General features: G+C 30.9%; 1 protein-coding gene across 1 annotated transcript in view; it reads right to left on the reverse strand.

The window, feature by feature from the left end:
- LOC106787489 (transmembrane and TPR repeat-containing protein 1-like) overlaps window positions 1–15,970 on the reverse strand; it is a 152,205-nt gene that overhangs the window by 19,051 nt on the left and 117,184 nt on the right. Inside the window, exons 7-10 of the mRNA XM_014749870.1 lie at window positions 15,321–15,510; window positions 4,505–4,626; window positions 4,093–4,257; window positions 3,540–3,653 (exon numbers count right to left, since the gene is read on the reverse strand). Of these exons, the coding sequence (XP_014605356.1) occupies window positions 3,540–3,653; window positions 4,093–4,257; window positions 4,505–4,626; window positions 15,321–15,510 (591 nt within the window). The remainder of the gene's footprint in view (window positions 1–3,539; window positions 3,654–4,092; window positions 4,258–4,504; window positions 4,627–15,320; window positions 15,511–15,970) is intronic.

A 15,970-nucleotide genomic window follows, 5' to 3' on the forward strand; every position in this document is an offset into this window, starting at 1 on the left:
CCACTTTGGTCGATTAATTGGATTTAAGAATTTTCTTCATTTTTCGATCACTCACCGTCTTGTCTTGTATATATGTGTGTGTGTGTGTGTGTGTGTGTGTGGATTTCTTTTAAGAGTAAAATTTAATTATAATCATTCATTTTTGTATTAAACGTCCAAGATTTATGTTAACAAATTTTGTACGATTACTCTATTTAATAAGTTATTTTAATCGAAAACACGTTCTCTTCGTATAAATCATTTAATTTTAATACAATAATTGAAAAATCTATTAAAGGAGCAACAAAAAAGAATAGTTAGATTTGTATAGCAGTTACGTAGATACGCGTTGACTTCGAAGTGATAGAAAAATAGAGAAGGGATAGTTAGAGAGGAGTGTGAAATAGAGAGATTGGGAAAGCGTAAAAGGATAAAAAAGAAAGAAAGAGAAAGAGAGATGGGTGGATTTGAAAACCGAAACAGAGAACGAGTACTTCCCACACTTCCTCGCACGCAACCGAGCTGCGGCTAATTAATGCACTTTTGTTTGTTTGCTACCACCCTGGTCTGACTATGCACTAGGGACCTGCTAAAGTGGTGAGTAGTGGTAAGAGTGGTTGCGAGTGCGGGAAGGTCGAAGCTATGGTAGATCGTACACCCTCCCACCACTTTAAGCTACCAACGGTACAAAAGCGTCAAGTTCCCTTCGTAGCTGCACCCCTCCTCCTTTACTCTCCTTCTTTCCTTGTCGTGTATATATACATCTATCCTTTTTCGTTGCATGCCCATCTCTACGTATACACGTACACGTACACTGATATGGTCCACCGTAGGCTATAGCCAGTGAACACAAACGACGGGCTGCGAAAGCTCATCCAAAATAATTAACTGGTGATGATGAGAACACGATATCTGGGAGTCGTTATAGCTTTCGACCCTCTGAAACCTCTTATTAATAGTCGCTCAAGGATCATCCAACTGGTTCCGACCTCTTAACGTCGAGAAAATAGATAGGTAAAACAAAATATGGGTTGGTTTGTATATTCTTATATATTATGAAAATACAAAAACGATTTTTTTTGTATATTTCCGCTTTTATTCAATTAATTTAATTCATATATATAAGTTAATATTATCTTTATAATTGTAATTGTACTATTAAACGTGTTAGTCCATTAGTTAGAAAACTCAGTGAATAAGATTCGAGTTTTTTTTTAAATCTATTTTTATTGTAAAACAAAATGACATTGTAGAATTAATAATTATTATTTTCTTGATTTTTGTTGAAATTCTATTCTTTTACAAAGTGTATTTCAAATAAAGTCATTCACACGATATTCAGTGAAGTTCTTTCATTTCAATTGAACGATTTATTCTGATTTTCTCTCTTGTTTTATATGATATTAATATAAGAGAGTTGGAAAAATATTTATAAGGTATTTAAATTATTCTGCACATTCGTAAATTAATATCAAATCGTTGATTTTATATTTTTTTTTACTATGAGAGTACAATTAACAATGGTATCTTTTTTAGTCTCTGCTGGCAAACAAGGGGTAAAGTGAGAAAAGAAAATCTCATTTGATATCAGCACTTCGTCTCTCTCTCTCTCTCTCTCTCTCTCTCTCTTTCTCTCTGTCATTATTATCGTAGTGTCAATACAACCCTTTCCCTGTAAAATTATTTCTTCGCAATAATGCGTAATGCCGCCGCATGCTTTCTATACAAATCAGACGACGATAAAACACTCGATTTTACGGACCGATAATGCATTGAGTATTTTTTGTAAAGATTTTCGCATCGCTTCAACTACCATGTAATATCAAAATCCATAGTATGGGTTTGTATGGGTAGTAGACGCGTGCAAGACGAATTAAAAGGGTGCATAGAGTTGAAAAAGGGTGAACGATTCGAACGAGGGACAACCCTCGTTGCGTTGCCATGCATGAATTATTTAATTGGATGGTGCTTTTAATACGCCTGTAAGCGGTAAATTTACAGCCGAATTAATGTAGGATATCTGTTCGCGAATTCGAACGAATCGAATTTAAAAGAGAGAAATAGTTTTCGAGCGTTAACCTTTTCAACAACACGTTACTTGGAGAAAAGCCAAAAGCCGAAGAGACAATGAATAGACGTATAATAATGCAAATTATCTTTTGCATCAGAGTTTCGTATCTCTGTTTTTTTTTTTTTTTTATTTCTTTTCTACTTTTCCACATCTCGAACTTATTCGAGAGAAAGCGTATTACTTTTTACTCGGAATACTGGCTTTGTTTCGTTAACGATTTTGATAACGCGTGCATGTTATTTATGACATGTTGAAATTTATTACTATATTATTTTTATTGTTATAATGAATCATATATAAAAATTTAAATTTCAATGATACGTATTAAAAACGATTTCACGAAACTTTGCTTTTGATTATCTTTTATATAAAAGTATATTAAAAAATAATAAATAGAGTATTGTGTAAGTAGTTTATTATGAAAAATATTGTCGATTACATTCTAATAGTAAAAATTGGAAATTTAATCTACGACTTACATCGGCATATCATATGCTCGTTTTATCGCGTGACCGTACTACTTCTATCGGAAATAACGTTGTATATCTCAGGAGAAATGATGCTTATCGTTTCTATCTCTTAAGGAATATTCGCACGAGCTTATCTTTTTCTGGATCATATATATTTATGTCGATGGTTAAAAAAAAAATATAAAATGAGTGCTAGCGATTTGCTTTTTATATTTTACATTCGTGTATTGATAAAGATACAATAAGTGAATACAAATGTTAATTATTGGCGTAAAATTTGCAATTCACTTTACGTGCATTAATTAAAATATAAATGACACATTACGGGCGATCATTTTCATATGTATAATAATTTATGGTACTTGGTTTCACATCACGACGACACGCAATATATTTCTCGTTATTTCTAATAAAATCAATAAAAGCAAGTAAATTCTTTTAAGAAACCTGATATACGATATGATGCAAATTATCGACGTTTTGCCTAATATGATACGACACGTAGAACGTTCTCGAATAAATAACAGTACTTTGCAGCTGAATCATCTATAGTTGTTAGTTTAGTTACTAAAGATATGAAATGCAAATATAAAAATACACAGAAGGTATTTTCTTACTGTCGAACAATTAAGATTTATATGTACATAAGTACGCACGAAATGCATACGTATGACGCCATGTAAATGCTTTATTATTATAATCATTTTTATATCTTATTACTTTTAACATTCAAAGCGAATTTGTTATTATTGTATCGATGTTTAGGCTGATAATAAGTCTTATTATGAGTAAAATAATAAAAAGAAAAGACAAAAGGAATCATTGTAGAAATTATTTTACCTATATACTCTTTAGTTATCAATCGGTAGACATGCGTTAATGCGTTATTGCATTTGTAAAAAACAAATCAAAATAAAATAAATCCTATTGTAAAAGAATAATTGAAATCACATTTAAAACGTTTACTCCTTTTCTTCCAAAGTTTTATCATAAAAGTAAAATGACATTTTCTTACTTACCAAAGAGCCAACTGGTAATGGAGAATTGCACGGTTCGGTTGTGACGTATCTCTTAAGAAGTTGGCGAAATTGTAATGCATCTTGGCATTGTGAGGCAGAGACCGCAAACCAGCTCTGTAACAAGACGATCCGAGGTCAGACGAGACATAACCTCTCGACCTCGACAGAATCTAGCCACCTTCGTCATTCCGTATCTATGTTAGTTATGTTTTGCGTTCGCCTTGCATGACCCAATCGCTCTTAAACGATGCCACCAAGTCATCTCACATTTAATCTACACGTAGTATACGTGTGTACATTGGCTTTTAGCCAGAATTATTGTTTTAGATTATGAATATCATTACCCTTAACTTTAAGTGTTTTTGGACTATGATAACGATGCAACAAAATTATAGATCAAAATTTGCATTTTATTTTGAAATGTTCTATTTTTTTTTTTTAATTTTCTTCTAAACAAAATTAAACATTTTATCACATAGATTATTTAAAAGATAATAAATATCTAGTACATATTAGTTTTCGATCAAACTTCATATATTACCATAAAGCATACCTAAGTAAAGTTTCTCGAGACGTCCAATCGTTATTTCGAAGAAAGGTTCTGTAGCATCCCAAAATGAGAAGCAAGACCACACCAATTGTAATAAAACTTCTTCGTCGTGGTACAGCTGTCCAAGTCACTTGAATACCATAGACAACTAGTAAGGTCCATCCAACGCTAGAAAAAATATTAAACAAATATCGAATAAGATATATAATTTCATAATACGTTGCATATATATTTTTATATAGATTGAACATGTTATATTAATTACTAATATAATACTATTGATATTATATGACTATTGCTTAGTAATGTATATAAGCATAACAACAAGTATAATAACGGTTTTGTGTAAACGAATGGCAAACATCTTTATATACAAGAGATATGGTTTGAATTGGTATTAAAGCTTCAGTATTACCTTGGCATGTACAGTACGCGCTCCGCAACGACGAATCCGACAGTTAAGAAAAGATTAGATGCAGGTAGGAACGGTAGCACCAGGAACATCCAACCAAGTATTAGAGGCGGGTGCCTTTGTTGCTAAAAACCAAAAATTTACTTTAATTCACTATTTATTGAGAAATAATACATATGTATGTATCAACAAAATAATATCTTATTTTCTAATATATAATTGCAATATAACTTCGAAAGATATTAATTCAAATACTTTTTTAATTTGTATTAACATAAATAAAACAAAACTTTATATGGAATATAAATAATTAATACAAGATGTTGATTGGAATTTTTTCTAAAACATGTAAATATTCGTTTATTTCAGTAATATAAATATTTCCAAGGAATTTATTTATTTTGACAATTTAATATTTAATATTGTTTTTTAATTTTTGAGAGAGAAAGAGAGAGGGCACTAGATCCGATAGTTATTTTCTCTTGGAAATAAATGAATATCAAATGATAAAAGGAAGTTGTATTTTTAATTTTAAAACAACATGTGAAGATTTATGCGTCAGACAAAGTAGAACAGTGCACGTTGTTTTTACAATTGCTTGAAACGGTATATAATCGACGATATACTGAAAACACACAGCATTTTTAAAGTTTCACTCGGAATGAAGATTCTCGCGATATTATTGATTCCCTCGTTCTGGGGAATCGTTTCAGCTACTCCATCGTTCAAAGGAATTAATTTAGTAAAGGACGAATTACAAAATCTCGATAATCAACAAAATCAGAATAAGAATCTCGATTTAGGAGCTGCCGTTCCTGACAAACAAAAATCCGAGCAGGATGCTACGAGAAACGAGCTTCGGGAACAATCTCTATTTCCTTCATCTCAAAAGGTATCTATGCCTAAATCTACAACACTTTTACACTGACAAAAATTCTTTTATATTGTTTGCAAAGTTATATAATTAAACTTTCATTTATTATTAGAATCATGTATCTTCCCCGGACAAAGAAAAAATCGAAGATACCGTAAAGCCGAAAAATATTATTCTAAATGGATTTGAATTAGGAAGAAAATTAATAGATCGAATAGTGCAATCAATTTTAAAAATTATCCATAAATTTAATAGTGATATATCTAAAAACAAACTTCATAATATACAAAAGAGGGAAAATACGAAGCCTCGGAATGTAATAGGTAAAGTTTAAGTACAATAATATTATATATTGAAAAGCATATAATCGATTATTAAAATCTCTGTGTGAACGTAACAAAAATTAAATTGTGAAATATAAAAATATATAAACTTATTTTACAGTTAAATATAAGAAAGATGAAAGATTGAAAAACACATTCAATCTTAAAAATGCAAGGAAGAGAAAAATAATCGATCAAGAAGTTCTTCATTCGATAATTCCTCAAATTACAGTAAACAATAATCAACGAAGTAGTATATCTAGATATAATGAACGTCTTAAAAAAACTGATAACAATGGGTATAAAACTAAACGAAGACAATTATACCCTGAAGCACATAATGTGCAACGAAATAAAAGAGGTATTCATACGCTACTATGTAATACTCTTAATAAGGATAATAAAAATTGTCCGCATAACACAGATGCAGTTGTAAAAAAAGAAAAAACGTCAATCGTACGATCTTTAAATTCTGGTCCTGCGCATACAAACATCATTCAAAAAATAAACGCGGAAGCGGCTAAATTAAATGAGTTTCAAATGAGTGCTTCGGACAGTGAATTTAGCAAATGGCTTGATAATACTCCAGAATATTATTTTGATTACTCGGAACCTCTTGATATTTCACCTAAATATACACCAATTGCAACTAACATTAAAGTGAAATCGACTAAAACAGCATTAGATAAAACACCTGATAAATCAGCACCTATTAAAACATATTTTCAACCTAATTATGAAGATTCACATTCAAAATGGACAAATGATAAAGAATTTGAATATTACACTGATCTTAAGAAATCTCCTATTACGTGGCACGGTTATAGTACTGCTGATGAAACTATTCCTTTACCATCAGAATGGGATATAATCGATAAGACTACGAATGATAATAAGAATGTTAAATCGAATACTAACTCGATTTCTAAAGCCACTATATCGGAGATAACTAATTTTGAGCCTAATAATAAAGATATAGATATACCTTCAGACTGGATTGCTAATTATAAGGTGATGAAGGATAAAAGTGATGACATATTATTTTTCAAGGTAGGTTCACATACTGGAGATAATCCTAGAACTGAAGTAGTTCGTGAAGATGCAAACAAGTCATTGAAAACTGTCCTTGATGCTAAGCGTAGAAGTGATAAAGATGATAATGTTTCAAAATCTGTTGAATCAACGTCTATTGCAACTACATCAAAAACTGCAGCAGTAAGTGAGAGTCACCAAAAACCATCAACATTGATTGTCAACGATACTATTGTGAATAACAAAACTAATACAGCAGTTGCTGCAGAATCAACTACGTTAACTAAATATAGTGCTGAAGGTGTTGGAATTAATGAATACAAGGAGAAGCAAGCAAATTCGAATATAATAACTGCAATTGTCAGTGATAAGAATGTTTCCATATCGGATGATAAAGCAGCTGCATCTCCCAGTGTTAATTCTACATTAAGTGTATCTAGCAAAAACGAGAATGAATTATCTCAATATAGCGTAAAAAATAATAGTAATTTTACGAAAGTTCAAGAAGTAATATTATCTAAAGCAGTCAGTTCCGGTACTGGTCTAGCATATTCGACAGAAAATTCAGATCCATATAAAATTGATGTACCATCAGAATGGATTGCCAAATATAAAAGCCTTGGTGATAGAGACTATTATTCAAAACTTGTAATATCTGGTAATTCTAACGTTAATAATAGTGCGACTACAGGAGATTCGTACAAGCCGACTAACTGGACAAACGAACCCAAAGTTACAAGAGAGCCGGACGACAAATGGCCTAGTTTGGAAGCAAACGCAAAGACCTCAGCTGTACAAGCAATAGCAGTTTCAACAGAGAAAATAGAAAATTTACTTAACAAGAAGAACGAGGAAACCAAAGTTCTAAGCTTAAAAGATTTAACAGAGAAAGATAAAACAACTACATCTGTTACAGCAAATTCTAATCTGAATGAATCTACTGTAAAAAAACAAACATCATCGAATTCGAGTGAAGACAAAAAGTTATTCAGTACAGAAGATAATAAAGTTGTAGGGTCTACTACAGTTGATGCTAAAACTGCACTAATTAGTGATAATAATAAACAAAAATGGGAGTCCGATAACAATGATAAAATTTTAAATGTGAATAGTCAACTAGTTGCGTCTCCTGCAGGTAATACTAAAGCTGCGACCACTAGTGAAAGTGAAAAGATACAGTGGAAAGAGAATGACGAAAGTAAAAATTGGATAGTTAAAAACGATACTATATCGGATAATAAAGTAACTGTGTCTGTTGAAGCTAATGCTTATGCCACTGCAACAACTAACAATAACAATCAGACATTGATATTAAAAAACAATGTTACATTAAATAACCAAGCGGTTGCGGGCAATGCTGATGCTGCAAAAATTATCGCAGATGATAAAAATATCTTGAAATCAAATGTAAAATATAATAATCCAAGTATCAAAGATGATAGTGCATTAGATAATAAAACAACTTCGTTTTCTACAGCTAATGTTGATATCGCAGTAGCTACTGACAATACAAATCATCAATGGAGATGGAATAATGAAGAAGCAACTCAAAGTATAAAAGATAATGCTAATTTAAATAATAAAGTAGTCTCGCTTTCTGCAGGTAATAGTAAAGTAGCTAATTCTGTCACAGACAATAGAAAAGTTTCAGCAATTATTCAAAGTATAGAAAATGAATGGGAATTGGCAAAAAATAACAATGAACTAAATATACAAAATTATAACATATCAAATATTGAAAAAACTGCGACTGTCAAAAATGCTTACAATGCAGAACAAACTACGATCGATAAAAAGCTTTCATGGATTTCCAGTGAAGAAGAAAAATACAATGTAACATTAGATAATAAAGAGACTACGACAGTTAAAGCTTATCTTACCACAACAACGACTGAAAATGACAAGCAGAAATGGAAGTGGAATAACGGACTCAAAGAGTCAAGTGTAGAAGACAAAGTTTTATTAAAGAACCAAACGGAAACGTCTGCTTTGAGTGATAGTGTAACTGCAGCTAATAGTAAAAGTGAAATAAAGCATGAGATAGGGAACAAAATTTTAAATGACCAAAATATAGTTATATTAAATAATAGTGAGATTGCATCTGTTGAGACTGATATTACTTCTTTACCAGATTTTAAATATGACAAACAAGAATGGGATTGGGCTAATAAAGATAACGATCAAAGTGTCAGAAATAACGATAAATCAAATAGCGAAATAGATTCGCTTGATAAAGTTAATCGTAATGCTGCAAAAGCTAGTGCAAGTAGTAAGGATACATGGAAGTGGACTAGTGAAGGTAAAGTTTCGAGTAATAAATCTAACTATTTAATGGCAAATAAAACAGATCTGTCTTCGGAAGCAAGTGTTAAAGCTATTGAAACTACAGAGAACTTGACATTATTTAACTTACACGACAAGAATGAAAATTCGAGCATAAAAAAAGAAATCATATCAAATAGTAAGGCTGCTGCGTTCGCTGATGCTAGTACTAATTCTCAGCTGGCTACAGATAAGAATAAAAACGAATGGGAGAAAACTCAGAGTGTGAAAGACTATATAATTTACAACAATAAGACTACTGAATTAGACGAAGTTAATGTTAAAGATACAACAAATATTGCACATGATAATAGGTATTCTAAATTGGACGAAAAAGAAAGCGATTCAAGTAAAACAAATGATGTTAAATCAAATAAAACAATTGAGTCTACTCAGGCTAATATTGATCTTACTGCATCTTTAGAAAAAAATAAAAAGAAATTGAGGTCAGATAACAATAATAAAACTGAGAGGATAAATGACGATGTTATCATAAATGATGCAGCAGCAGCGTCGGCTGCAAGCAATTCGAGCATCTCAATCATTGTAAGTAATAAAAAGATATCGTGGTCAGAAAACGAAAATGATAATTCAAGTGTCAAAATAAATGATACATTTAATAATAAAGAAGTTAGGTTTACTAAAGATAATACTGATGCAGCGACAGCTTTAGAAAATAATAAGAAGCAAGGGAAGTCGAATAACAATAACATAACTCAAGATGTGTATGATGATTTTTCTATAAACAATCAAGCAAATGCAATTGCTGCAAATGATGCTAATGCAACAGCAATTATAACAAGTAAAAACCAAAAGCTTAAGTCGGATGTCAAAAGTAATGATTCAAGCATCAAAAATAATGTATCATCATATAATGAAGAAGTAGTGTCTACTGAAGCTAATATTGACGTAACTGAAACTTTAGAAAATAGTAAGAAGAAACAACAGATGTCTGATAACAACAACAAAACTCTTAGTGTGAAAGACAATATTACAATAAATGATCAAGCAACTGCAACTATTGCAAGTAATGCTAATGCAACAGCAACTATAATAAGTGAAAAACAGAAATTCAAGTCGGATGACAAAAGTAATGACTCAAAGATCAATAACAATGTTACATTAAATAATAATAAAGCTGCTGAATATACCCAAATTAATACTGATGTCGCAGCAGTTGATATAAGTAATAACAAGCAGTGGAGGTTGGATGAGAACAGAACTTTCAGTGTAAAAAACGATTTCACTATAAACAAACAAGTAGCTGCAAATGCTAAAAGTAATGCTAATACAGCAGCAATTATAACAAGTAAAAACCAAAAGTTTAAGTCGGATGTCAAAAGTAATGATTTAAGCATAAAAAATAATGTATCATCAAATAGTAAAGAAGTAGTGTCTACTGAAGCTAATACTGACGTAAGTGCAACTTTAGAAGATAGTAAGAAGAAACAACAGATGTCTGATAACAACAACAATATTCTGAGTGTGAAAGACAATCTTACAATAAATGATCAAGCAACTGCAACTGTTACAAGTAATGCTAATGCAACAGCAACTATGACAAGTAAAAACCAAAAGCTTAAGTCGGATATCAAAAGTAATGATTCAAGCATCAAAAATAATATATCATCAAATAATGAAGAAGTAGTATCTATTAAAGCTAATACTGACGTAACTGCAACTTTAGAAGATAGTAAGAAGAAACAACAGATGTCTGATAACAACAACAAAACTCTTAGTGTGAAAGACAATCTTACAATAAACGATCAAGCAACTGCAACTGTTGCAAGTAATGCTAATGCAACAGCAACCATTATTAGAGATAAGCAACAATTGAAATTAGACGACAAGAATAACAATTTAAATACTAAAAACAATACTGCATCAAATAAGAAAGGAATTTGGTATGCTGAAAATAATAGAGATGTTTCTGCAACTTCAGAAAATAATAATAAGCAATGGAAATCGGATAACAGCACAACTCAGAGCGTGAAAGACGATCTTATAATAAATAATTTAAACGCATCATCTGTTGAAAGCAATGCTAATGCTGCATCAGCTATTGTACTTGATAAACAGCAATCGAGATTAAGCAAAGAAGGCAACGACTCAAGTATCAACAAAAATAAGTCGCTAAATAAAATAGAAATTGATTCTGCCGAAATTATTAATGATTCCAAAATATCTACTGAAATTGACAAGCAACAATCAAAAGTGAATAATGAAAGCAACGATTCGAGTATACGAAATGATTTTACATCAAGTAATAAAGAAGCCAAATCTGCTAAAGCTAATTCTAATGCAAAACTAACTACTGAAAATGATAAGGAACATTTAGGGTTAAATAACAAAGAAAAAGTTCTGGATAATATATATAAAATTAATATTACATCAAATAGTGAAGAAACTACATCTACTATTAGAACTGATATAGAAGCTGAATCTAAAGTAATTCTAACGAAAAATAATGATAGTAGAAAAATATTTGATGAGAAAGCTTTAGAAGTGAGTACTCTTAACCCGATTTCTGAAAAAACTTCTTCGACTATTGATACAACAGATATTAATTTAGAAAACATGGGTAAGGATTCATTATCCAATTATAATATCAATGATAAAGAAGCACAAGTTCGTATAGATGTAATATCTGATTTAATGACAAATATATCAGCTACAAGTATAGTAAAAAATAGTTCTGCTCGTGAAAATAAAAAAATACTTACCGATGAAATTGCAGGAAAATCTGAATCGAATATTTTCGAAGTACAAACTGACAATGTAAATGAAACCAAGGGAAAATTTCAAAGCTTGGAATTAAAAAATAATAACTCAAATCAATACAATCATTCGTTAAAAGAAAGTAATAGTAAATTATTCCATTGGAATGACGACAACAAAAAAGATAGTATCGATGAAATAACAAATACCAAGGCAATTGTATACAACGTTAATAAAGGAAATGTTGATACTTTGATTAGAGACAATACTAAAGTTCCTGAATTGAAAATCAAAGGGGAAAACGTACAGAGTCATAAAAATTTAGTTTCTGCTACAGCTGAAGCAAAAGCTAAATCTATAATAAAAGTCGAGAATAAAGAACTAAATAAACAAGTAAAAAATTACACATTTAATAATGATCATTCGATTGCAAATGTTAAAGCGAATACATCGGCAGCTGTAGAAGTTAAAGTTGATCCTTCATATCCTGATACAGAAATAATTAAAAATTCATTGAAAAATACGAAAGCATCGGTATTAGCTTATGTAAAATCAGAAATTGATTCTATCGAGAGAAGTGATGATAAAAAATTCGAAAAAAACATTTGTAATAAAAATTTAACGAATAATACAAATTTAAGAGCTGGTATTGAAACAAAAGCAGAATCAAATTCTGTTTCGATGAGTAATGGTATAAATAAAAGAATCGAGGGGAGATATAATGAAGAAAAAGACTCAGCTATGAAAGGAACGATTGATGGAAAAAGTGACAATCTTGTAATAACTTCTTCGAAAGAAAAAGAAATTATTAACAATCTGGATAAAACTTCAAATGACCTTATAAATTGGTTTCTGAGATGGAAATCAATAAGTAATGTTGTTGAGAGTAATAAAAATGAACGACAAAACGACACAAAAATAGAAAATAGAAAATCTAAAAGTTCTTACGATGAAAAACATACAATTGATCAATTTGCTACAACTGATACGTTGATTGACGATAAAACGAAGGTATGTCCTAATTTTATAGATTTTTATACATACATGTATGTGTACGAAATAATAGTCATTGATTTTTTTTACATTGTATAACACGTCAATTAATTTTATTATTTTTTGTATACATCGTAAGTAAGAACATTATTTATATTGTAGGATACCGAGAAGAAAATAGAAAAAATGGATGATGCTGATCTCATTATACTAAAAAAACCATACGGTCAACAAGATACAATTGGTGTTACGTTCATTAAAGATTCAGTACCACCAATGATTCTATTTAGGGTGATTCCTAAAAGTTTGTTTGAACAAGTGCGTAAGTTAATTAAAGAATGGGAAATAGTTCGTGTATCATATGCCGAACCACAAATATAAAAAATATGAAGCATTTTCTACAATGCTAACAATTTTTCAATGACAGATTTTTTCATTTCATTAAAAAATTGTCATTTCATTTCATGAAACAGTAAGAATAATCATTATCATCTCGTTTGCACATGATATTCTGCAAATCATCTCATTTGCAAATGACGTATGGATCAGAACATTTTTATGTTCCAAATGATCATTAATTATTCACTATAATTTGCTAAAATACGCAGAGTAATCATATCTTCTATATTAGTTATAGGAAATACCTAAGTAAATGTGATAAAGCATATATAATATCACCGAATAAACATAAATTATAATAGAAATTAAATAATCATGAACTTTTTGACTTAATTCTTTTCAATCATAAAATTATTAAACGAACACACAGCTAGTCGTTTTAAAATAAATTACCAGCTTAAAATTATTTAAAAATCTTTTAGTATATTTTTATAACGTTTGTAAAAAAATATATAGTTATAATATTATAACGATTAATATACTTTTACATGTACCCAATTATGATTATTTATCAAGAAACAAAAAGAAGTAAAAATATATATGAAGAAAATATATTAAATATTGAAAATATAAAAAGTATTACGATTATCTACTGAATTAAAATAATTAAGGCCTTACTAAAGTAGAACATTATTCGTAAATATTGTTTGCTCGATAAATAGTAAAAATTAATTATTCCAATAACCACTGATGTTGATCGTTATCATCCCATTCGTGGTTATACATATTTGACTTTAAACTTGCCGATAACACAAACGTAGCCGGAAGTTTAGCCTGTGGTTTAGAGTAAAACGCTGACTCGTCGAAGCATGATTCAACCTTCGAAATGATCGTTTCTCTGAATACAGTATGAACTATATAGAATATGTATGTACATTGGAACTGGTAACGTTTGGATTGTTGGCCATTCCTCTAGTTTATCACGGTCTGAAAAACGGATGAAGAAATCGATACTTACCGAAGCTTTCGTTAAACCTACCACATAACTCTTTACATCATTCGATCGATGTTGCATCGAAGAAAACAAACTCTGTATGTATGTATATGTTCTTCCGTTGTAAACCTAGTATACATACTGATCAAAACGTTATATATATATATCTATATATGAAGCACCTAGCTTCAAATCGTTACACAAGTTCATCGTGTATTCGCCTGGTTACGATAGCAACTTTTCTCTCATAAGAATGGTATGCAACGATACGAAGCTATTCTCATAAAAAGATCTATCCTCCACAGGTATCCTGCGTATACAAGTTTCTAACTCTTGACGCGGATAAAGTAAAAAATATGACCTCTTTCTTTTTTTCTCCCCTATTTTTCTTATTTTTTTTTTATAAAAAAAAAAAGAAGAAAAAATAAGATATAAGTTCGCTCATAGTTCTTACCGTGACTTCAACCACGGATCTCATATTCGTTGCCTCGTAGAAAGGCAGACATTAAAGCCGTAGATATGGTATTTCTTTTTTCCAGAAAAAGTAGTTATCAGGTCGTTTTACAACTTTAAAGAGTTCATCACGTCAAACATTTGATTACGTTTAAGTTTGTTTTTCACAAAATTTACGATCCTACTTTAAAAGGCTAAGCATATTTTTTTTACCATCCAATGTATTATTATATCGTCTCTTTCTCTCTGCTAAGAGAAACAAACATACGTAAATATAATAGAGAAATGTTTTAGAAGAAAAAAGAAATATATATATTTGAAAGATTTAAATACGATAAATTTTCAAACGATAAGACGCGAATAAGTCTTTGATAAGCCATTGATTCTCGTTTTACGACTTTCGAAATTGGTGCGACTTCATCATCGACTATACTATATGGCCCGTCGTTGGCAGATATACGAGCGACAGGGCCGCAAGACCGTTTCAATGCGAAACAACTTTTAGAGGCCGTAACTAGTAATCACTTCGTTGGATGTCGTTCGAATGCGGTAGCATCTGACGTCGAAAATTCAGCAACGTTGTTTAGTGTCTTTATACCCTGGTTTACCGAACGTTTATCGAGATTTTATAAGAATTCGAAAAAAAAAATATCGAGTTTCTCATAAAAAAAAAAAAGAAGATCGTGATAGCATAAAATCTGCATAAAATATTAATGGATGGATATATTTTATATAAAAACCTATATATATATTATATGATATAAAACTTACCTCAAAATCCGTGAAAGCTTTGTACGTGAGAACTAAGCAGCCGCCGAAAAATAGACAAGTCGCAAGGTTCCTAGTATCAGCTAAAGATGTAACCAGAGGAACGGAACCCATTTGCCAGTCATGAGAGAGCGTAACCGGGCATAGAAGTAGCCAACAGTTAAGTGCCGCCAAATAACAAAACGTCAGTAATCTATAACAATAATATAAATGTTTATTGATTAAAAGAAAATAATCTAGTGTATACTATACAATATTATTTGATCACATGAATGGTAATAAAACCATTTGATTATATAATAAAGGACTTTGACTAATAGAGTTTCGTTGACAGTGTGTTCTTTTGATCGATGAATCCACATCGTAAGAATCTACATAGAAAGGAAACCCCTAATCCATCGTTATTCGCGATGGCTCGGTGCAAAGTGCCAAAAGATGTCAATGGTTCTTTTCTGCGAGTCACTCGAGAAAAAATGAAAGCGATCGAGGATCATGGCTTGTGAAAGTAGACGGGCTTCGACGTACGGTATTGTTCTCACACGTTCGTGGCGAAGCGCGGGAAAACCATCAAGGAAGAAGAAGAGAGGATCGTCGTCGTGTCTAGTGCTGACGTCGAATCTTTCGTTTTCTCACTATCAGCATTCATCGATATA

The sequence above is a fragment of the Polistes canadensis genome, unplaced genomic scaffold (genome assembly GCF_001313835.1).
Source record: "Polistes canadensis isolate GaletaPanama2010 unplaced genomic scaffold, ASM131383v1 scaffold_102, whole genome shotgun sequence".
NCBI lineage: Eukaryota > Metazoa > Arthropoda > Insecta > Hymenoptera > Vespidae > Polistes > Polistes canadensis.